Consider the following 25,385-nt stretch of genomic DNA (forward strand, 5'->3'; position numbering starts at 1 on the left):
TGTATAAGACTCGAAAATGTTTACTTATCATAATGATTGCTTATAATGTTTCTTTTTTTCTTCCTTTATAATGTCTAGTAATACCAACAATGCTACAAATTCATCCTCCCAAGGTCGAGACATTGGTGGTTAGTTTTATTTTCGAACTTCACTATATGCTTGCTCAACCTAACAAGATTTATAAGTTATTCCATCAATCAAAACCAATGTTTTCAGAACCAAATCGAATCAGCCGTCAGATCGAGAATCAATCGGAGTACTGGTTCGAAGATAGGGGTCGAATCGATCCAATATAGATCGTTGGACTAGTTTTCTCTATTTTTTATTTTATTTTTCTTATTTATGAACTTTTTAATAATTTATTTGATCGAACTAACTGGTCAAACTAAGAACTAGTGACCTAATCGGTTCAACTATTGATTTGATTATGAAAAATAAAAATAAAAAGAATATATATAAATGAAAATTAATGTTTTATCTTTTATTTGGCCACTTGGCAATTTTAATTGTTTATATATTTTAATAGTCTTAATTGTTTAATTGATAGTTAAACTAATGATTTACCAACTTGGGTAAAAAAGGTAGTTTAGGCATTACTTGTGATAAAAAAAATTAGGTATCAAAATGAGAAAAAATAATTTAAGAAAAATAATTTAAGTATCAATTTATATGTTAAACTTTTTAAAAAAATTAAATTTAACGGTTTGAGTAATAAAAATACCAACTTAAAAAAAATTAAGTACCACATACAATCAGGTGGAGATGGTAAAATTATATTCAATCAGTGAAAATAATTTCAATAAAATTCTGTGTCAAATCTTGTTAGTGTTTAAATGTTTAAAATTTTATCAAATCATGAAGTGAGTTAATTTTCTTTATTTAAATGTTTATATCTAATTTTATTTTTATTTAAATATTTAAATTTAAATTTAAATTTATAAATTACTAGTATGGTTTTACTCACCATTTAATGGGTTATTTATTTGTATTAAATTATAGATTAAAAATTTGAAGGTTAAAATATCTTTTAAGTCTCTGTAAACTTTATACATTTAAAATTTAATCACCTACTTCTATTTTTAAGAATATAATCCTCTACTTTTCGAATTTAAAATTTAAGTTCAATTGTTACCGTTGTTAAAGATTCTTTTATTAAATTCATTGGTTTGCATTTCAAATTTTTTTAAAAAATATTCATTTAATAGTTATGTAACAATAAAAATAATGATGGAAATACTAAATAAGAGTTTTTCTTAAAAACACTCATTCAAACTCCTTATGATAAAATATTTTTTCATTGAAGTAGTGTTTTTAACAAAAATTGATATTAACATTTTGATTAAAATAGTTAACAATCACTATTTAGACTAATTTATGATGTTATAAAAATAAAGGAACCAAAATATAAAGTAAAAATTAAAGCATATAAATTAAATATCAAACTTCAAGATAATATTGTTTTATAATGTAAAAGAAAAGAGTAAGGCAAACTAAAAAGAATAGAAAACCACGTCTAAATCTTTTAGTGTATTCAAATTATATATAATCGTAAGTATATTAATTATTTGAATTAATTAAAATATTATAAAAATAAAATGAATTTATATTAAAATTAAATAAAAAACCTGAAATTTGATAATTTTTATATTTATATGACGTTAATATTATTTTTTTATTAAATTTAAAAGAATATATATTTATATTTTGTAATTTTTATATCATGTTGTAGTAATATTTTATATATAATGGCATAATGTTCACACAAAACACTTGATTCAAACTGCCCATTTAATGATCTTAGGTAGAGTTGTGGAAGTAAGATTTAAAGCAAGAAAAAAGTAGATGAAAGAAATGGGATTAGGGTTTTACTTGTTTCATAAATGGGATTAGGGTTTTACTTGTTTCATACATTTGAGGCATAAGAAAGATGAAAATAATTTGACTTATAAATGTATTGAATAAGTTGTTAAATGAAAAATATGAAAAACATTAGGCAGCAAATACTAGGATTCATTAAAACTAATAATGCATAATATTAGGAGTCATGAAATTGAAATCTAACTACATAATAGCATTAGACAGCAGTCTTTTTCAAACACATAAATGGAAATTCCTTCCTCAACTTCTACTTAGTAAGTCCACATGCAATCAAGCTCAGTAGGACCTATATTGGACATCTTGCCATCAGCAACAGAACCACTGTTTCCTTCCTCAGAAACAGCTCCCCAGTTCGCTGATGAACCGCCGTCAAGTGGTGGTGCCGCCCCCGCCAATGTTGGCTCCGAGAAATAGAAAGGGAGCTGCAAATTCTCCTCGAGAGACCTCAAGCTTGGAAACACTGGAACACCCACATTTCTTGTGTACCTCGCAATTGAATCAAAACTGTTGTTCATCTGGGGTGGGGTTGGCAATGCAAGGTCGAATCCGCTGTGGTAGGCAGGAAAGGTTGCTGAAGAGGTGGCAGCAATGGTGGAGAAACAGGACACGTGCTCGGATTGGTTATGGCTGTCGTAAGAGCAGCTGTCACGGTCAGTGAGGGAAGCACCGGTAGCTGTAGCACTGCCAGTAGCATTGGTTGTATCCAGGAGCGGTGGAAGAGAGACCGAGGAAGGTGAGCTTGGTTCTTGGTAGAGCACCATGGAAGCCGCGCTCATGGTGGCCTTCTTGGCTCCTCCGCTGCTCTTCTGAAAGACCCTGGATATTACCCACTCATCCTGGAATAACTAAAAAAACCTTAGCGTTGCAGCAAATAGTTAATAGTTCTCTTTTCATCCAAGCAACTAGGAGTTAATGCAACAGTGAAACAACATCTAGAGGTTCCAAATTACCATGAAAATGGCAGATAATGGTACAAAAGGCCAAATACTTCATAAACGTACGACATTTGTGGGGGTGCTTTTCATTGGATTTCGTGTTAGAAGAGTGAAAATGGTAAACTGTATGGTACTGAGTTCTTGCGTGTTAAATGGTAATCTTAACATGGACGCGGGGAAAGCCATTCAATTGGAAAAACGTGAAAAATAGAAAGATAACATTTGCTTTTTAACTTACAGATTAGAGAGATTCAGAAGTCCAAAGACTAAAAACACCTTTTTAAGAGACCATATTACTGTTAATCTTACATTTTCAGTGTTAATCTGAAAAGCAAGGCTAGAAAGCTTTTATCGGAAAAAAAGAAGAAGAAAAGAACAGTAACAAGGGTTGGCTATGACACAGATTAATGAGTTTCAGTTCATTGCTCAAAGAACAACCATTGCTTTAACAGGCAATGTTACTGTAAAAACTTAGATTTTCAGCAGCAGAATGGGAAATGGCAAAGGTTTTCTCAATTGAAATGAGTGCAAAAACACTTGAAGTTTACAATTTCATATGCCACATTAATAGTTTGCCTTTGTAAGCAAAACCATGACTACCATTAACTTACAATCCATAACCTCATCTTATCATTCCTCATTTAGGTTAGAGTACTGTCCAAAGATTGATAAGTTAGATGAAAAACTTCAAAACATTAGACGATCAACAAGTTTATCATACAAAAAGAAGCAATCAAGTGAGAGAAAAAGGGAAGGATAGAGAGAGACCTTGGAGCTTCTAGAGAGATAATGGTAAGCAAATTTGCCTTCAAGGCGATATTCATGCATGACCCAGTTGCTTTTCTCTCCTTTAGGAGCTCTTCCTCTATAGAAAACCAGAGTTTTCTTCATTCCAACAAGTGCACAAGTCTTTGAACTATAAATCTCCCTATCTTTCCCAGTAGCTTTCCAGTAACCAGCTTCAGTAGCTCGGTTAGTTCTCAACCCAGTTGGGTACTTCCTATCTCTTAGGCTAAAAAAGTACCACTCTTTCTCTCCCATCTTTGCCCTGTCTGCAACAACAATCCCATGAACAATACAAAAAACGTTAAGAGTTTAAATAACAACATCATCATTACATCGGTTTATGTGCAACAAAGAAAAGGGCAGTTGCAGAAAACGCTAATGATTACTGACCAGGAAGTTCCCAAGGCTCACACTTGTTGAGGTCAACTTCAGCTATGGCTCTACCAGTAAAGCTACTATCAAGAACTTTCTTCAACAGATAGTATGTAATGAGCTCTTCATCAGTTGGATGGAAACGAAAACCTGGAGGTAAATGCGTTTCACCATTGTCAAAATGATGGTAACTATCCATAGCCGAAAACCCTGAACTTCAAAAGACAAAGTTGATCAGCAAGAAGTGAAAAAAAAAGGGTTTGAAACTGAAGAGGAAAGGATTGAAGAGAGGGTGTTATATTGGTGTGGATTTGATGAATGGAGAGAGGGGGCAAAAGGGCAAATAATTATATAATAAGGAAGGGCATGATCTGAAAGTGATGAGATGTGTGTTTGTTTTTATCAGAGGCTCAGAAGCGTTCTGAAATCTCTCAAATTGCCTTTCCCTTGTGTGTGAAGGGAAAAAGAGTTGAGTTTTTGAGTATGCGTGCGTGCGTGAGAAAAGGGTGCAGTGCAGTGCAGTGCAGTGCAGGTTTCTCACTGTCAGTGAAGGGAGAAAATGAAAGGGTAGGAAACAGAAAGAAACTTTTATGAGAGTAATGTCTTTTGGGGGATTTTAAAGAGGAGGGAGGAAAAGGGGAAAGAAAGAAAAGATTTTTCACCATGAATCGATAAAGCTGTTTCATATCTCCATTGTCAGCACTTGACAGTGACGTTGTAATTACCTAAGCCTTCTTCTCCTCCATTCCTTTTTCTTTTTAACCAAAAAAAAGAACAAATTTTAAGTAACGCAAATTATTCAACTAGTCTTGCTAAGTTTCGTTTTTTTATACCAGATTTTTCAATATTACATGTATTCATTCATTTACAATGCTTAATATATTTTTAAGGTTGTAAGATTAATTATGTGGTAGTTTAAGTAGGTGTGTGAGTTTGAGATTGTATTGTATAAAAATTTAGTTGCAGTTTTAGTGAATGTTGGATGCAATTATAAAACATATCATACTTTTAAAAAAGATAGCAAATTTAAACCTTATACATGATATTATTAGAAGCAGCGACCATAAATCTTAAATATGAATCGTTAAATAGACATGAAAGCTACCCACAAAAAAATAATTACATCAAACATCAATTAAATTTAGGCTCGAATCAAATTCTTAAATTCGAAATCCAACACCAATCAGATTTTAAATAACGCAAGTTATTTAATTCTGCAATAACAACCATTGAATAACATTAATAATACTTGATTTGATCAATATATATTTATTACAAGATTAGATAATAAGACAAAAAATAAACCGTAAATTATTATACTTCCACTACAGGTAGACACGTGTCAGCGTGACAAGCCATCTAAGAAATAATCATGACCAATCCTTTGGCTCTACTCGAACACCTTGGTAACTGTCTCTCTCAGATTCTTACTCTCTGTTAGACCCTCTATCATAGCAAGAGACTTGGACTGCATGTGTCTTCTTGAAACACCTAAACCTCCCACTTTTAGAGACACTCCACCTGCTTAGCAAACATCTTTGCTAGCCACAAGCTTTAAACATAACCGTTGTTGGAAAAATTACACTTTATGAGAACTTTAAGGCATATTCTCAATAGGTAAATGTGGCGAGTTGAATCATAAAATTATAGCTTCAAATTCTACTCCATGAGACTTTTACAATGGTATATTATATGTTCAAAATGGTTGAGTGATGAATGAGAAATTGATGCTTAAAGTAAGCTACTTGAAAATATTTGTTGAAGAAAAAAAAGCTTAGATCCCACATTGGTTAAATACCAAGTGTTAGATATGTTTATATATGGGAACCCTTTTAAAAGATAATTGAATGAATAAGTATGGAACCTTGCCTCGTGCGCAAAGGGGTGCAAGTCTGTACCTGTCAGAGTTGGAGTGCACCAGCACAATGTGAGCGATTAGAAATGTCCATGTTTGAACTGGTAATTCCCAAAATGGGCGCTCAACACGAAAAAATAGGCTCCTTTTTTTTTTCAAAGTTTCGCTGATAGAAACAGGCATCGTTTGTGCATTGAATATGAACCGTGAAATAAACATGAAAATTACTAGCAAAAAATTGATTACATTAAACATCAAATAAATTTTGACTCGAATCAAATTCTTAAACCCGAAATCGAATACCAATCAGATTTTAAGTAACGCAAGTTATTTACTTTTGCAATAATAACCATTAAATAGCATTAATAATACCTGATTTGATTAATATATATATATTAAAAGGTTAGATAATCAAACAAAAAAATAAATCATAAATTATTATACTTCCACTACAGGTGGACACGTGCCAGCATGACAAGCCATCTGAGAAATAATCGTGACCAATCATTCGGCTCTACTCGAACACATTGGTGACTGTCTCTCCCAGATTCTTACTCTCTGTTTGACCCTCTATCTCAGCAAGAGACTTGGACTGCATGCATCTTCTTGAAACACCTAAACCACACGATGCTAGAGATAATCCACCTGCTTGGCAAACATCCTTGCTAGCCACAAGCTTTGAACATACCCGTTGTTGGAAAAATTACATTGTGTGGTAACTTTGAGGCATATTCTCAATAGGTAAAGATGGAAAGTTGAATCATAAAATTATGATTTCATATTCTACTCCATGAGTCTTTACAACGGTATATCATATGCTCAAAATGGTTTAGTGATGAACGAGAAATTGATGCTCAAAGTAAGCTACTTGGAAATATTTGGCTGAGATGTGTTTATATATGGGAACCCTTTTGAAAGATAATTGAATGAATTAGTATGGAACCTTGCCTCGCGCGTAAATGGGTGCAAGTCCATACCTGTCGGGGTTTGGGGTGCACAAGCACACGTTAGCGATGTGAAATGTTCAGAATGTTTGAACTGGTAATTCCTAAAATTGGCCTGCGGATATTTTAGCCCAACACGAAAAAATAGGCTCCTTAATTTTCAAAGTTTTGTTGATAGGAAAAGGCATCGTTTGTGCATTGAATATGAATCGTGAAATGTGCATTGAATATGAATCGTGAAATGTGCATTGAATATGAATCGTGAAACAGACATGAAAGCTACCAACAAAAAAAATAATTACATTAAACATCAATTAAATTTAGACTTGAATCAAATTCTTAAACCCAAAATCCTGCACCAATCAGATTTTAAGTAACGCAAGTTATTTAATTCTGCAATAATAACCATTGAATAACATTAATAATACTCGATTTGATCAATATGTATTTATTACAAGATTAGATAATAAGACAAAAAATAAACTATAAATTATTATACTTCCACTATAGGTGGACACGTGTCAGAGTGCAAGCCATCTGAAAAATAATCATGACCAATCATTCAGCTCTACTCGAACGCATTAGTAATTGTCTCTCTCAGATTCTTACTCTCCATTTGACTCTCTATCTCAGCAAGAGACTTGGACTGCATTCGTCTTCTTGAAACACCTAAACTATCCACTTCTAGAGACAATCCACTTGCTTGGCAAACATCCTTGCTAGCCACAACCTTTGAACATACCAGTTGTTGGAAAAATTACATTTTATGGGAACTTTGAGGCATATTCTCAATAGGTAAAGGTGAAGAGTTGAATCATAAAATTTTGGTTTCATATTCTACTCCATGAGACCTTTACAACGGTATATCATATGCTCAAAATGGTTGAGTGATGAATGAGAAATTGATGCTCAAAGTAAGCTACTTGGAAATATTTGTTGAGGAAAAGAAAAGCTTAGATCCCACATCGGTTAAAACCCAAGTGTGAGATGTGTTTATATATGGGAACCCTTTTGAAAGATGATTGAATGACTTTGTATGAAACCTTGCCTTGCGCGCAAGAGGGTGAAAGTCTATACCTGTCGGAGCTGGGGCACACCCGAACGACATGAGCGACGTGGATAGAAAAAGACATCGTTTGTGCATTGAATATGAACCGTGAAATAAATATGAAAGCTACAAATAACAAATTAATTACATTAAACATCAATTAAATTTAGACTCGAATCAAATTCTTAAAACCGAAATCCAACACCAATCAATTTTAAGTAACGCAAGTTATTTAATTTTGTCATAATAACCATTAAATAGCATTAATAATACTCGATTTGATCAATATATATTTATTACAAGATTAGATAATAAGATAAAAAATAAACTATAAATTATTATACTTCCACTACTGGTGGACACGTGTCAGCATGACAAGCCATCTGAGAAATAATCATGACCAATCATTCAGCTCTACTCGAATGCCTTGGTAACTATCTCTATCAGATTCTTACTCTCTATTTGACCCTCTATCTCAGCAAGAGACTTGGACTGCATTCGTCTTCTTGAAACACCTAAACCATCCGCTTTTAGAGACAATCCACTTGCTTGGAAAACATCATTGCTAGCCACAACCTTTGAACATACTAGTTGTTGGAAAAATTACATTTTATGGGAACTTTGAGGCATATTCGCAATAGGTAAAGGTGAAGAGTTGAATTATAAAATTATGGTTTCATATTCTACTTCAAGAGACATTTACAACGGTATATCATATGCTCAAAATGGTTGAGTGATGAATGAGAAATTGATGCTCAAATTAAGCTACTTGGAAATATTTGTTGAGGAAAAGAAAAGCTTAGATGCCACATTGGTTAAAACCCAAGTGTGAGATGTGTTTATATATGGGAACCCTTTTGAAAGATGATTGAATGACTAAGTATGGAACCTTGCCTCGCGAGCAAGAGGGTGCAAGTCTATACCTGTCAGAGTTGGGGCGTACCAGAACGACATGAGCAACGCGAAATGCCCAAAATCGGCCTGCAGATATTTTAGCCCAACACGAAAAAAGTGGCTTCTTATGTTTTTTCAAAGTTTTGCTGATAGAAAAAGACATCGTTTGTGCATTGAATATAAACCGTGAAATAAACATGAAAGCTACCAATAACAAATTAATTACATTAAACATCAATTAAATTTAAACTCGAATCAAATTCTTAAAACTGAAATCCAACATCAATCAGGTTTTAAGTAACGCAAGTTATTTAATTTTTCCATAATAACCATTAAATAACATTAATAATACTCTATCTGATCAATATGTATTTATTAAATGGTTAATAAACAGACAAAAAAATAAGCCGTAAAATATTATACTTCCACATTAAGTGGACACGTGCCAACGTGACAAGCCAGCTGAGAAATAATCGTGACCAATCATTCGGCTCTACTCGAACGTCTTGGTGACTGTCTCTCCCAAATTCTTACTCTCCATTTGACCCTCTATCTCAGCAAGAGAGTTGGACTGTATACGTCTTCCTGAAACGCCTAAACCACCCACTTCTAGAGACAATCCACCTACTTGGCAAACATCCTTGCTAGCCACAACCTTTGAACATACCCGTTGTTGGAAAAATTGCATTTTATGGGAGCTTTGAGGCATATTTGCAATAGGTAAATGTGAAGAGTTGAATCAAAAAATTATGGTTTCATATTCTACTCCATGAGACCTTTACAATGATATATAATAAGCTCAAAATAGTTGAGTGATGAATGAGAAATTGATGCTCAATGTAAGCTACTTAAAAATATTTGTTAAGGAAAAGAAAAGCTTACATCCCACATTGGTTAAATACCAAGTGTGAGATATGTTTATATATGGAAAGCTTTTTGAAAGATGATTGAATAACTAAGTATAAAACCTTGTCTCGCGTACAAGGGGGTGCAAGTCCATACCTGTCAAAGTTGGGCTGTACCAACGCGACGTGAGCGACCCAAAATGGGCGAATATTTTAGCCCAACACGAAAAAATAGGCTCTTTATTTTTTTCTAAGTTTATTGATAGAAAAAGGCATCGTTTGTACATTGAATATGAACCGTGAAATAAACATGAAAGCTACCAACAACAAATTAATTACATTAAACATCAATTAAATTTAGACTCGAATCAAATTCTTAAACCTAAAATCCAACACCAATCAGATTTTAAGTAACACAATTTTGCAATAATAACCATTAAATAGCATTAATAATACTCGATTTTATCAATATGTATTTATTAAATGGTTAGATAATCAGACAAAAAATAAACCGTAAATTATTATTCTTCCACTTTAAGTGGACACGTGCCAGCGTGACAAGCTATCTGAGAAATAATCGTGACTAATCATTCGGCTCTACTCGAACTCCTTGGTGACTATCTCTCTCAGATTCTTACTCTCCGTTTGACCTTCTATCTCAACAAGAGACTTGGACTGCATGCATCCTCTTGAAACACTTAAACCACCCGCTTCTAGAGACAATCCACCTACTTGGCAAACATCCTTGCTAGCCACAAGCTTTGAACATACCTATTGTTGGAAAAATTGCATTTTATGGGAACTTTGAGGCATATTCACAATAGGTAAAGGTGAAGAGTTGAATCAAAAAATTATGGTTCCATATTCTACTCCATTAGACCTTTACAACGATATATCATAAGCTCAAAATGGTTGAGTGATGAATGAGAAATTGATGCTCAAAGTAAGCTATTTGAAAATATTTTTTGAGGAAAAGAAAAGTTTAGATCCCACATTGGTTAAATACCAAGTGTGAGATGTGTTTATATGTGGGAACCCTTTTGAAAGATGATTGAATGATTAAGTATAGAACCTTATCTTGTGTGCAAGGGGGTGCAAGTCTATACCTGTCGCGATTGGGGCACACCAGTACGACGTGAGCAGCACAAAATGTCCAGAATGTGGTCATGCCTAAAATGGGCTTGCGAATATTTTAGCCCAACATGAAAAAATAGGCCTATTTATTTTTTTCAAAGTTTCACTGACAGAAAAATGCATCGTTTGTGCATTGAATATGAACTATGAAATAAACATGAAAACTATCAACAATAAATTAATTACATTAAACATCAATTAAATTTTGACTCGAATCAAATTCTTAAACCCGAAATCTAACACCAATCAGATTTTAAGTAACGCTAGTTATTAACTTCTGCAATAATAACCATTAAATAACATTAATAATACTCGATTTGATCAATATGTATTTATTCAAAGGTTAGATAACCAGACAAAAAAACAAATCGTAAATTATTATACTTCCATTACAAGTGGACACGTGCCAGCGTGACAACCCATTTGAGAAATAATCGTGACCAATCATTCAGTTCTCCTCGAACGCCTTAGTGACTGTCTCTCCCAGATTCTTACTCTCCGTTTGACCCTCTATCTCAGCAAGAGACTTGGACTGCATGCGTCTTTTTAAAACACCTAAACCTCCCGCTTCTAGAGACAATCCACCTGCTCGGCAAACATCCTTGCTAGCCACAAGCTTTGAACATACACGTTGTTGGAAAAATTGTATTTTATGGGAATTTTGAGGCATATTCTCAATAGGTAAAGATGGAGAGTTGAATAATAAAATTATGATTTCATATTTTACTCCATGAGACCTTTACAACGGCATATCATATGCTCAAAATGGTTGAGTGATGAATGAGAAATTGATGCTCAAAGTAAGCTACTTGAAAATATTTGTTGAGGAAAAGAAAAACTTAGATCCCACATTGGTTAAATACCAAGTGTGAGATGTGTTTATATATGGGAATCCTCTTAAAAGATGATTAAATGACTAAGTTTGGAACCTTGCCTCAGGCGTAGGAGGGTGGAAGTCCAAACAAGTTTTGAAATTATTGAGCTTGTCATGCCCAAAGTGGGTTTGTAGATATTTTAGCCCAACACGAGCTCTTTATTTTTTTATCGTTTGTTCATTGAATATGAACCGTGGAATAAACATGAAAGCTACCAACACAAAAATAATTACATTAAATATCAATAAATTTAGACTCGAATCAAATTCTTAAACTCGAAATCCAACACTAGTCAGATTTTAAGTAATGCAAGTTATTTATTTCTGCAATAATAACCATTGAATAACATTAATAATACTCGATTTGATCAATATGTATTTATTAAAAGGTTAGATAATCAAACAAAAAATAAACCGCAAATTATTATACTTCCACTACAGGTGGACACGTGCGAAGATGATAAGATATCTAAGAAATACTCGTGACCAATCCTTTGGCTCTACTTGAACGCCTTGGTGACTGTCCCTCCCAAATTCTTACTCTCCGTTTGGCCTTCTATCTTAACAAGGGACTTGGACTGCCTGCGTCTTCTTGAAAGACCTAAACCTCCTACTTCTAGAGACAATCCACCTACTTAGGCAAACATCCTTGTTAGTCACAAGCTTTGAGCATACCCATAAGTCCTGAAAACCATTGGGTCCCATCTAAACATAACAACATCGTAGCAACCTTTTTACAGCTGTCTGCCACGTCTCATTAGTAAATAAGAGAACCTCTTTATTAAATACCCTTCCAAACAACAAGAAAGAGATATTTTGAGCCATTAAATATTTATCCTCCACAACCTACTCCCCACCTTTCTCGTTATCCTCTTGCATTTCTTAATTATCAGCCTCTCAAGGTGAACAATCATCCTCAACACCATTACACCCTACTTCTTGCACAAATAAAAATTTATCAAATTCAATTCATAAAAATTAGAATTTAAATTTTTATAATATTTTTCAATAAAAATAATAAGAAAAACGTGCCAACTCCCCCTCCAAATTCTCAGCTTTTTTGCCAAATCCCATAATTAAAAAAAGAGAAAAGAAAAAAGGTTGGTTGAAAGTAGAGGTGTGCATGGGCTGGGCGGCCTGGCCCGAAGCCCCGCCCAAAAAATAGGAGGGTTTGGATAAAAATACAGGCCCAAAAAATGGGCTTGGACAAAAAACGAGGCCCGTTTAGAAAACGGGTCGAGCCTCGGGTAAGATTTTTTTGGCCTGGGCCCGACCCGACCCGATTTTAATATTAAATTATTTTTATTTTTAATTTTAAGTAACTTTAGTACTTCTACTTTACTCTTTTATTGTTTTTAATGTTATTTTGATATTGTAAAACTTTTTATTAATATAATTTGGTTCTTAATTTAGTTCTAATTTGTTTCAATTTTTCAATTTTTCAATTTTAATATAATTACATTTTATTATATTTTTAATTTATGTATTATTTTAAAAATTATTTTAGTCTCATTTTTATTTGTTTTTATGTTTTAAAATGTATTTGATTTATTATATTTTAAAGTTTTTATTTAATAAAAAGAAAAAAATTAATATGGCCGGGCCAAGCCGGGCCGGGCTTGAGCCTACCATTTTTCCCTAGGCGGGCTTGGACAAATTCTTAGACCCATATTTCGGGCCGGGTCGGGCCCGGACCTTGAAAACGAGCTAAAAATTTTTTTATGGGCCCAGCCCGAATCTAGCCCGGCCCTGCCCATGCACACCTCTAGTTGAAAGTTAATAATTTAAAAAATTAATAATAAAGAGAAACTAAATAAAGCTGAGAGTCGTTGGTGAATTAGACTTGTTGATATTACAGCCAGAAGACATTTCATATTTAGGCTGTCCTTTTTTTCCCCTTTTTCTTTATTATTTATTATTTTCGCTTTCCACTTAAAAATCATCAATTATAATTTCTTGGTTTAATAATTTATTCTACAACAGGTATCGATACTCAACCTCATCTGATATTGATATTAGTAAAAAATTAACTATGCTCTTATTCAAAATAAAAATAAATTAATTAATTATATAAATATCACTCAATTATCTTTATGCTTTTATTTTGGTCACTCGATTTTAAAATTTTTAATTTAGACACTAACATTTGGAAACGTTTTTGTTTTGGTTACCCACAATTAAATTCACGATTTAAAACCGTTTTTCTAACTGGTATAATAACACATTTAGTCCTTTACATTTACTCATTTTATCAATTTGATTCTAATTCTAAACAATTAAATAAATTTAACCCACTACATTTATAAATTTTATCAATTTGATCATCAAACTTCCTAATAAAAGCTTTTGCCTTTTAAAATAAAGACACTTCACATCTATATATTTATAAAACCCAAAAGAAAAAAAATTCTCTCAACTAACAAGTTGTTTTCAAAGCTAATTCTAATACCAATAAATTTATTTTGAAACTTTATTTCCTATTCTTTTTCATTAATTTTTTCTAAATATAATAATTTATAACCATTTGAAACCTTCATTTGAAACATTTTTTGGTTTTCTATAACTTCCCACCCATTGTTACTCATTTATAACTTTTTCCTTCAAAATATACATTTTTCATTTGAGTGTACATATATCTAAAGATATTTAAATTTTTTTAAAGATTTTAACAAATAACTATTCTAAAAAATACTAATTTATAAAGTATAGGTGTAGAGGATTATCAAGGATTGCACTCACTATGTGAGTTGTTTATGTACAAATTTATTCAAGTCTAACCATTTTAATTATATTTTGACATAATAATTTTTTGGCTCTTTAATTTTACAAGAAAATTATTTTTGTCATCTATTATTTTGTTTCTTTTAGCTTTTAAACTTGAATTATTTGTTAATCACTCTGAAATGATGAAAAAGTTAACCTTTGTTAACTTTGTTGATGGCGTGGATACCATATAAATAATTAATTAATTTTTAAATTTTAAAAATAAAAATTAAAAAGATTTTTAATTTTTAAAAATTAATTAGTAACTAATGTGGCATATATGTAGACTACCACGTGGATGTCATATTTGCAAAATTTTTAACATTAACTTTTTCATTATTTTTAGATGATTTGATAAATAATGCGGTAAAAGTTTAAAAGAATAACTAAAATGATTTTTTTGTAAAATTAGAATGTGAAATAAGCCATCATGAGTACTCTATTTGATATTGATTTACTTTTTGTTATAATTATACTTATAATCTCCCAAATAAAACTACTACTTTATTTAAAAACATGTTTACATATTTAAAAATAATGTGAGTATAATGAATTTTGATGTAATTTAAACTAAAAAACTCGAGAAAGAATTAAAACATTTTACTTTAAGTAAAAAAAAACTTTTAATTAGAAAAGCAAAAATATATATGATGGATGATTTGATAAAGAAACATGCATGCATCAATTCAAGCAATCCCATCCATCCATCACCAATGGGAAAGAAGGCGTCGATGTAATGAGATTTTGACGCGTCATTATCGGATTTTGAGATTGTTAACAGCCTTTACATCAAATCATCTATTCAATCTTCTATCTGCAATCTGCATGCTGCATGCTTAGGTCTCCTCCCATTTGATCTCCTCCCATTTTTGGCTATCCTCACAACCTTTTCACTACTGTTTCTGTATATACGTTCTCTATTTTCTTCCCTTATAAAAAAAAGAACCCAGAAAAATACTTAATTTTCTAGTAATATATATGTTATTATGTTTTGAATATGACATTGCAATGGTCAATTATTTTTACTATTAAAAAAATTGATGGAATGAAGTACAAATACCCATTGGGAGGAGGAAAACGTGAGGCGTAGGACGTAGGCAGCTAAGCTAAGTAGGTAGCTTCAGGTATTGGCGTTTACGGCTCCTCCTCTAATCTTCTTTGAAATCCAAACCAATCACTGCCTCTATTTTTCTTATTTAGCATTGGCTCCCTGCATATTTTATGTAAATTCCAATAAACCAATGTCCAAACCTTTTTCCCATTATAATTACACCAGAATTTTCAATAATTTACTAATCATTATTTTTCTTCTGGTACACATTGTGTAAAGACATATTCCCACCATACACACAGCATTAAAAGGAATAATCAAATACATGTCTCTTATTTACTCCTTTAGATGTTCGAATCTAGATTCTTTTGATGAACATCTCTTAACCATCAAGTCAATCATGGAAGTCAATGTGGCTTAAATTTAGAGCTTCAACATTTAAATGTAATTTATTATTATTATTGAGAATGTGTTTATTTTATAAAAAAGAAAAACGAAGAATACCTTTTTATATTTATTTCATAAAAATAAATTAGTTAACAAAAATTATTTATCAATTAATAAACATTAAATTCTCCTTTTGAAAAACATAAATAATTTTTGAGAAAAAATCCTTACAAGTAACTTGATTTTTATATAAAAATTAACTTGAATCAAACTTAATATTATAATAATAAAATTTTATTTTAATAATAATTTTAAAATTTAAATAATATTCTTAATATTTCTTTGAAAAATAATTATATTAAAATTTCAATAATGAAAACACACTCCACTTTATAAATATTTAATAATAAATTTTTATAGTATAAAATATGAATATATTAATATAATATGAATACTTGTTTAAATCATACTTCACTTCGTTTATCTCTTCTAGCTCTAATACGTCGATACCCACTTTTATATATGAATATATGTAAAGTGCTGTTTGATAAAGTGAAAAATTTAAGTATTGAAATATTTCTTAAAATTAAATACAATATAATTAAATTGTTTCATAAATGTAATTGTTTAAAAATTAAAAAAAAAAATTATATTAAGTGATAAGCTTGACATTTTTCACAGTCATTTGTTATAAAAAACAAGACAGCCTAACTAGAACAACACCCCTTCTTTCATTAATCGCAATAATTGAGTTAAAATCCCCCATGATGATCCACGGCAGCAATCAGATAATCCCACAGAATTTTACGATCGAGCATAAACAATTGTACAAAGTACCTCCTTGGAAACAATCCCCCACTTCAGCTGCAAGTGAACAAACCGTGTCTGATTAAAAAGAATATCCACTAGGACGTTAGAGTTCCAAAGAAGCAAACCCATTAGCCTCAATTACGCTTCCTAATTACTTTATCCGCCTTACCACCACTAATCCTGAAGCGCAACAAGATTAAACTCCATCTCTTTTAATATCTTATTAAACCCCCACACCTTTGGAAATTCCATACAAGAAGCCTTACCATTAAGAGAAAATGGAGAAGGGAGACAGAATTGCATACCCGCATCATCCAAAGTCCTCCATTGAATGTGCCTGCTCACCTCCCATGACAATGGGTTCGAGCCTCCATCATCAGAATATGGTTCAATGCCTGAGATCATTACATCCACAGCAACACACAGAGGCACCACCTTCCTCCATACTTGAGCTCCCGACTCCATTGGTTTTGTTGCACGAATACGCTCATTGGATGACGATGCTGCGTTACAGCTTATCCCAGAATGTATTGCTCTCCCCAACGGGTCCAAGTTTTCATCAAATCCAATAACCCGATTATTACCCTTGTCTAAAGTAGTATCCAAGAGAACCGACCGATACCTATCCAATTCATTTTCCTGGGTGCCAACTGGACCCCATCTTAGACCCATCATCAACCCAGGTCAAACCCCGCCCACCAAATTAGCCGCATCACTGGCAGCCACATTCATTAAAGCCTTGACCGAAACCTTGGCCCATTTGGCCATTGCTTTTTCTTTCCCTTTTAACTTGCTAGTGGGTTCCTTATGTTGACCATTATTCCTAGCGCCAAAAGTAGAACCAGAATTCAACGGAATGAATGGATTTTGATCTATCGAATCATCCGTACGATTCTCCATTAATTCATGGCTGTCCAATAAAACAATAAATCTTAAGCCACCAAAACGCTCTGACTCCACTCTCCGATCTGTCTGACGTCGGAACTTCTTCTTTATCGCTAGGTTCAAGAGCATTAACGTTTTCTTCCCGCGATGGGCACAAGTCTTGGATGTGTCCATACCTCCCGCATCCAAAACAAACACTGGGAAGGGACTGGGAAGGGCTTCATACTTTACATGTTGCAAGACAACATCAACTCGAATCTTCAATAGTGGTTTCCCAAGATCCAGCATGCGAGCAAATTTTCGAGGAAAATTTTGGATTTTGGTTTCCAAAAGGCATACACCTTACTCAATAAAGCATTAAACCAACTCTTCTTCCTATCAACTTAATGATCAGGGTGAGGCACATAATTTTTTCAATCAACGAATGCACCCTCTCCTAAAAGCATTTAGACGGAATACCATCTATGACCGCCGTTATTACATCACCATCTCGTCGTCTTCCTAGGCCTCCTTCCTGGTGCTACCATCACCAAGAAGCATATCCTTAAACGTGACCCGATTCTCCTCCCCCAGATCCCCCGTATCAGCACTAACTCCCACATTGGACAATCCTTGAGAACTCATCTTTAAAGGTCAAGCTTTACGGCAAAAGTATTGCTATAAATGATTGTAGACTAATTGGCCTTTGGTCGTCAATCACATATCAGACGGCTGAAAAGGGAAAGAAAAAGTTTTTTATTCAACCGTCAGAAAGACATGGGTTTGGAATTTTATATTATTCATTAATCTTATGTTTATAACTATGTTATTGATGAATAAATAATACATACTTCCCACTCTATTATCCTATCTCTTGTCTCTTTTACTTACTTGAAAGGGAAATTTTATAGTATATATTATATTTGGCTTGGAATCTATGGGACAAAGGTAGCTCTAAGAAGACTGCTGTGAGAAAAAACACAAAAAGAATCTTAACAACAAATTTATGCTATTCAAAATATCCTTCATCCTCAGACTGGACTTTAGCTACAGAAACATGTTTTAAGACTATGTTCTGAAGTTTCACCTGTCTACAAGCAGGTCCACTTGTCGAAATTATATAGTTGTCTTTAAGAGATACATTCTCGTACCACCATGAAAAACATTTAAAAAAAACGAAACATAAATACGTATGTCGGACATATACTTCGATTCTTGGGGAAATTTTATCACATACGGAAGACTGCTTTGCAGATGGATCTAAGAACATTGTATTTTCCATTAAACTAACCATATCTAACATCTTTTAAGTGTTGTTTACAATATATTAAAAAGCATCAAAGATGCGGAGCAGCAGTAACGGTTGCTGGTATACTGTATGAGGCTTGACGCCATGTTTGTATAGCTTCAACTTTTCTAATATTGCTACTGCTGCTGCTGCAGCATTAGCTTGGTGTGCCTTTTGCAGAATGATTTTAACCTCCCTAATGCTTCTTTCAGAGACTGTGGATCTGCAGCAAAAGTGATTCGGAGCCAATTTTTTAACCCCACTGCAGTACCTGCATCAGAAATTTGCTTCTCAGTGGATAGAAGGGGCCATAGATGCCATGATTCGATCCCTAAACCTACTTGGTGCTACTTCTTAAGAGTGATTGCTTAGTCTACTAGGATAAGACGGTATTCGACTTTGCTTGTCATTGTTCCCTAATCTAACAAGAGGAATCATGCTTATGATAACATATAATGTTCATAAATGTTCGACTTGATTTGTTAGTTACCAGGAAGAATAATAACGGATTCTTCTTTGGCTAGCCTGAAACAGAAGTCGATGTCGTCGCTGATGTCTTCCAGACTGGAAATATTTAGTTTAATCTGTGAAATACATGAACAAAATTAACTGGAACATGTTTATGAATCCATCCGAGTTTCAAACAGACATTGCGAATTATATTGGTCCATTACCATGACAGCCATTGACCCCTGAGGCTTTTGGGGACAAGTAAGGCAAGGGATTTCCTTTATCATATCCCAACAAATATCCGATGTCTGCCTCAGCGTGTTGATAGTTTTCTTGAAGAAAACGTTGTCAGTTTGCTCTATTATATGGGGAACTGCTGCCTATGACACCCACCGGAAAGCCATGAAAACAATTGACTCAATACCTTTGGTAATGGCATAAAGACTTGAATCAGAAATGGAAACTTTCAAATCCAAGTCTTTTTCAAGGACCAGTTGGTACCTATACTTAATGAACAACAATAGGATGCTCACATTTCATTAGTTAGTAACAAGCCAGTACCATAAATAGATACCTGGATAAAAGTTGCAGGTCCTCCTAAAATATCAAAATACTTCTTGATACGCTCGATAATCTGATAAAAACGAAAATACATGAAAATATAAGCGTATAAGAAGTAAGAAGAGCAAATCTGTAGAACAAGCAAAATAGAGCTCAAGAAAGCTATTATCCATAGAACAAAAGTCCGCACAACTTGAACTCGGGATTAAGTAGTTGGCAAATGTTGAAGGTGAATATAAACATGCATAGCACACCTTTTGTATAGCATCATTATTGTTGAAATAGACAATGCTTGCAGACTTCATGTGCATCATTATTTTCGAAATAGACTAGTACCAGAGACAATGTCCAAGAGAAAGAAAATGTCCATCATGAATGCTAATGTCCAGGAGAAAGAAAATGACCTTAGGATTCTTAAACATGCAAGAGGGGTCATTTATTACAAACCAACCGAGTCGCCATCCAGGCACGATCCATCTCTTTGATAGAGAGCCAAGAGTTAGAACCGGAACCATTGATCCAAAAACTCCCATTGGTACAAATGGATTGTCCCCGAAAACAAGGTGCCCATAGACTTCATCAGCAATAACAGGAATTTTAAGCTTCTCTGCAGTTTCTGCAATCTAATTACAATAAACAAACAATTAAATTACGCCCGGTTCCCCACTAGACTACTGCATGGCACAGTCTGTGCGCTCGAGTCTCGGCTCACAGACATAGTCATATAAAAAGTTCCATTTTACTGATGCATACCAACCTTTTTCAAATGCTGATAGGAGTACACATTGCCACAAGGATTACCAGGGTTTATGATTACAAAACCGACAGTGTTCTGATCTGCTAGTGCTTCAACAGAATCAAGATCAACTTCCCAGCCATTCTCAGGGAGAAGATCGTAATATCGAATTTCTAAACGTCTAAAGGTAGCACAGAGTTCATAAATTGGGAACCCTGGCCTTGGAATCAAGACGTTTGCTCCGGGTCGAGCTAGCATTGCCAATGCAACATCAATAGCTTGTGTGCAGCCAGATGTGATGAAAACATCATCACATGATAGTTTGTAGGGAAGATCAGATGATAGATATTCTGCAATTGCCCTGTTAATAAGTTTAAAAAAAATGCAAAAATGAGTAGAGAAAATCTCTGTTGACCCCACTTTTATTTTGTTGGAAGTACTGGTATCCGATGCATAACCTTATGAACAATCACACCCAAGTCCGAGCACATATCAAATATAAACTTTTTGATTTGTTTAGGAAACTCCAACTTAGGGGAGGAAAAAGGAAATACTGAATTTGACATAAATAAATGCTCTATATTGCATTAAATCCAAGACAATACGAACTAAAGCTAGACTTCATTATGCCTATATCCAGGTAAGTACTTGAAAGTTGAAATTATCCATCTACCGTAATTTCTTTTTTACTGTAAAAGATTTCTACTTTGGGTCACTTAGATTTTTAAATGTAGAAATTAAATCTAGATTTAATGAACCACCATGTTACCTTAAACCATGAGAGCAAAAGAAGACAAAATAAAGCCAAAACTTAAGAAAACAAATCGATAATTTCCAAGTCCTCAACTTCATCAATTGCAGGATCTGACGAACTAAAAGAAATAAATTATTTTGAGTAACCATGAAAAATTAAAATAAATTATTAGATTATTTAAAAAAAAAAAACCTTCTTTGACCATAAAAGCTTGTCAACTGACATACGAAGCATCAACAGGATTTCAGATAACTTTCAGAACTGAATGAAACATTAAAAAAAAAAAAAAAAGAAGAAGAAGAAGAAGCAGATTTTGATGGAGCTGAAGATATTAATACTAAAATTGAAGAAATTCAGGCATTAAGCAAAGAAAAGAATTAACAAAAGATGGAAAATTTTTGAACCTTCTGGTTTGGGGAAGACCAACAGTGGGTGAATAGCCATTGAACTTATCAGATTGAAGAGCTTCAACAACAGCTTGTCCAGCAACATGAGTAGTATGAAAACAAGAATAAAGGGTAGGGTCACCCATACCCAAACGAATCAACCTCTTGCAATTGTTTTCATCAAGATTTTGCATTAATAAACTAAGGATGCCTTTGATTGTGATTGTTGAAGCTGTTTCCATTTCATGGTTCACACTTCCATTCTCCATTGTTTTTCAAATTTTTAAACTACCCTCTCTCTTTTTAGAAAGAAAATAAAGAATAAAGAACACTTTGTTTTGGGTTCTTCAATGGAACTAAGGGAATTGCAGAAAGTCAGAGAGATGGAGACACATAAAGGGAGAGAGGGAGAGACACGATGTTTAGAGATGAAGATAGGCAGTAGAAGAATCGTTCAGTTCCTTCACCACACGTTAAAACTCCTATGGTCCTTTGCATGAAACAAAAAGTAATTTATATATACAACTAAATAAATTATATAAGATATTTATGAAATTATGATTCGAGGTGATTTATATATCTTTATAATAATAAAATGAAAAATCTGATTTGTAGATAATATTACATTCTTTCTCATTAAATAATTACTCACAAATCTTTTTAATTAAAATAATTTATATTATTCAATGTTATTTTCATAATTAAAATAATTTATATTATTTAAAAGTATTTTAATTTTTCCACTTTAACAAATAGTAATAAAAATATATGTTTATAATAGAATTTAAACTCACGCCAATTAAACTAATAAAATGTTAAATTTACTACTTGACCAAAATATTATTTTAATGTATTTTATACAATTTTATTTTAATATGTACGATTTATTATCTCTATGAATTATATATTTATGCTATATATAAAGTGATTGAATGAGTTGGTGTAATGAATCACCTTAACATCAACTCAATTGTGAAATTATTAAAATACCCTTACTTTAAAGGGTTATTGAGTTGATTGGTGGGCCACTGAAAGCTTCACTTAAAGGAATAATTAGATATGAACTTTTATTTTTCTATAAATATTTAAAGGTAGAGACTCATTTATATTAAAAATCCTAATATGTTAAGCATTTATACGGAGTCTCTCTATTTGTAAGGCTTTTGGCCTTAAAATGAGTGAATCGATCGCCTTCAACACTATCCCTTTTTTTCTTCTCTATTTCTATTGATACTGTGTATCAATAATGATGTGGCGAGCGTGAAACCTTACCCGTGTTAAATGAAATGACTTAACTACATTTATTCAAAAATTATTGTGGCTCGAGAGTTTTGGTTTGTTTTCAATTGATTAGTGGGTAGGTTTTCTGGAACATGGGCAAACGAAAACAACAAGTGAATTGGTAATGGGTCTCCTCACCTCTTATTCCAAGTCCAGATCAAAATCATCCAATAAAACAATCAAACCATCGCCAAATTCCTAACCTCCCCCGAAAACTCCTCGCCCTGACTCTATCCTCATCTTCTTCAACACTATTCAATTTCCTAACCTCCCCCGAAAACTCCTCGCCCTGACTTTATCCTCATCTTCTTCAACACTACGCAATTTCCTACCAAGTTCAAACCCCACCTCTGCGAGCTCCTTATTACATAGATTTGAAAGGTTAATTTGGGCATTACATTTTATATAACGAAATGGAAAGACACTACACACACATATATATATATATATATATATATAGTAACTAAAGCAAGAAAAGAAAAGAAAGAGAATAAATAAATAAATAAATTCGTGTTTTAAGAGATAATTATGGAATTAGGTTATATTACATGTTTTGTAATTCTTTTTATTATTTTATTTGATGAAGATGAAGTTAAAGATAAAAAAAGAAAACACACATTTTTTATAGATCTTATGTTATATTTTGTATAATGTTTGAATTTTTTTTGTGTATCTAAAACATTATATATTTATATTATAATTCTAAATATAAAAGATTATAAATTTATATAAACCTTTATATATTTTTTGTGTTAATCATGTTTTGCTTAATTTATTATTACAGTATAATTTTGATAATAGTTGGTTTGTTCGTCTTATGTCTTATGTCTTAATTCATAATATATTTTTATACAATTTGTCATGATAATTTAATTTGAATGAAAAAAATAAATGTCTTTTTTTAAATATTATAAATATAGATGAATTTTTTATGCATATAGTTCTTAACACATTAATAATTCATTTAAGATAAATCCTGATATGTTTGTATTTTTAATATTTGTTTTTCTATCTTATTTTAGTTTTTATTGTTTGCATAATTTTATTAAAGTTAATATTCTAAGTTTATTTATTTAATAATTAAATCATTATATATATATCATAAATAAAATTTAAAATTTAATCTGCTTTTTGTGGAACATAGAAAGTAGGCATATTTTAGCTTGGGCTGATATCAAAATTAGCAATGCCTAATTTCTTCATTCAAGATTTTATGATGTATAGGGTGTGGTCGTGGGCATGTTTAATAAGGTAGGCCTAAATTAATTATATTTTATCAATCCTGCATACTTTTTTTATTTATTAAAAATTAGAAATTTTATCATAGGTATATATGTGTGAAAGTTATAGATTTAAAAATAAATGTGTATTTAAAAATAATATAAAAAACAATGAAATGTATAGTTTGAAACTAATTAATCATAATAATACATTAAATATGTACTATATTTAAAGAATTATTAAATTATAAGTAAATCGAAATTTAAACACATAAATACATCAGATAAACGATATTAAATACACTATAATTATTTATTATGATTTTTCATCAATTGTACTTGTGACACTAACTCAATTAACAATATTATTAGTACTTTGGTTAAGTGGTAAATTTAAAATTTTACTAATCTAATTGACATAAGTTCAAATCCCACCATAGACATATTTTTCTTAGTTTTTGTTAAAATAAAAGACTAAAATACCCTCGAAAAATGAAGACATTTCTGTGTTTTCCTAACCGAGTTAGTATCTGGTTAACCTGTGACACTATCTCCTTCAAGAATTTTATTAATAAAATAGATAATAAATTAAATTAAATAGTAAATGGAGATAAAAAATAATTTTTAAAAAATTTAGAAATAAGATTTGAAAGAAATGGTTGAGAAAGTAAATTAAGGGTGAATTGTATGGGAACCTAATTAATTCCAAAAAGTAAAAAAAAAACAATTTGATATTTTTATATGTTATAAAGGAGAAGTCCTCTTTTTCTATAAAAAGAAAAATAAATGATGGAAAGAGAGTCCTTATCAACAAATATAAAAGATGAATCCAAGTTTGTTTGTGTTTTTCTTCTCTTTTGAGATAGCATTGCCAGCATAGCTATTTGTAAGCCAAAATCAGTGCTTCTTTACATAAATATAGCCCTACATTTTACTGGATTGAATTAAATTTTAAGACCTTTTTAGGGAAAAATAAAATTGACATTATGGTAAATTTTACAAAACACATCTCTAATTTTTAAAATATTTTAATTGAGTCATTAAAGTATTTATATTATATTAATTGAGTTTTTACATCAACCTATCATTGTTTTAACATTAAATGTCAACTTAAATTGAATTTTAATATATTTAAAATACCTACATAAAATTTTTAATATGTGAAATAGTGTTATTAAAATTTAAGGCTATTTTTTTTCTAATGTATCAAAATTAAATAGTTAGATTTTTTATTTAGACATAATGATAAAATTAACTCTCAATGTTTAT

The 25,385-nt window shown here is 32.0% G+C and overlaps 3 protein-coding genes across 4 annotated transcripts; all 3 read right to left on the reverse strand.

Annotated features, from left to right (window-relative positions):
• Positions 1–1,937: 1,937 nt before the first annotated feature.
• Positions 1,938–4,569, reverse strand: LOC108463238 (protein CUP-SHAPED COTYLEDON 2-like). The gene is made up of 3 exons (XM_017763178.2): positions 3,990–4,569; positions 3,582–3,865; positions 1,938–2,714 (listed from the first exon to the last, which is right to left on the reverse strand). The coding sequence occupies exons 1-3, from the start codon at positions 4,168–4,170 to the stop codon at positions 2,130–2,132; spliced, it is 1,050 nt and encodes a 349-aa protein (XP_017618667.1). The 5' UTR covers positions 4,171–4,569; the 3' UTR covers positions 1,938–2,129.
• An 11,820-nt stretch (positions 4,570–16,389) lies between these two features.
• LOC128286690 (uncharacterized) lies at positions 16,390–17,353 on the reverse strand. 2 transcript variants are annotated; one of them, XM_053024083.1, is made up of 2 exons: positions 16,922–17,353; positions 16,390–16,630 (listed from the first exon to the last, which is right to left on the reverse strand). In XM_053024083.1, exons 1-2 carry the CDS (start codon positions 17,249–17,251, stop codon positions 16,571–16,573), a joined length of 390 nt encoding a protein of 129 aa, XP_052880043.1. In that variant the 5' UTR covers positions 17,252–17,353; the 3' UTR covers positions 16,390–16,570. The 2 variants fall into 2 exon arrangements, with proteins under 2 accessions (XP_052880043.1, XP_052880042.1); XM_053024082.1 differs by having other exon boundaries at positions 16,882–17,353.
• Positions 17,354–18,605: 1,252 nt separating this feature from the next.
• On the reverse strand, positions 18,606–22,160 carry LOC108461540 (probable aminotransferase TAT2). The gene is made up of 7 exons (XM_017761408.2): positions 21,634–22,160; positions 20,497–20,836; positions 20,144–20,362; positions 19,753–19,812; positions 19,403–19,558; positions 19,219–19,312; positions 18,606–18,999 (listed from the first exon to the last, which is right to left on the reverse strand). Exons 1-7 carry the CDS (start codon positions 21,882–21,884, stop codon positions 18,866–18,868), a joined length of 1,254 nt encoding a protein of 417 aa, XP_017616897.1. The 5' UTR covers positions 21,885–22,160; the 3' UTR covers positions 18,606–18,865.
• Positions 22,161–25,385: the final 3,225 nt, after the last annotated feature.

Source organism: Gossypium arboreum, chromosome 13 (genome assembly GCF_025698485.1).
Source record: "Gossypium arboreum isolate Shixiya-1 chromosome 13, ASM2569848v2, whole genome shotgun sequence".
NCBI classification, from domain to species: domain Eukaryota; kingdom Viridiplantae; phylum Streptophyta; class Magnoliopsida; order Malvales; family Malvaceae; genus Gossypium; species Gossypium arboreum.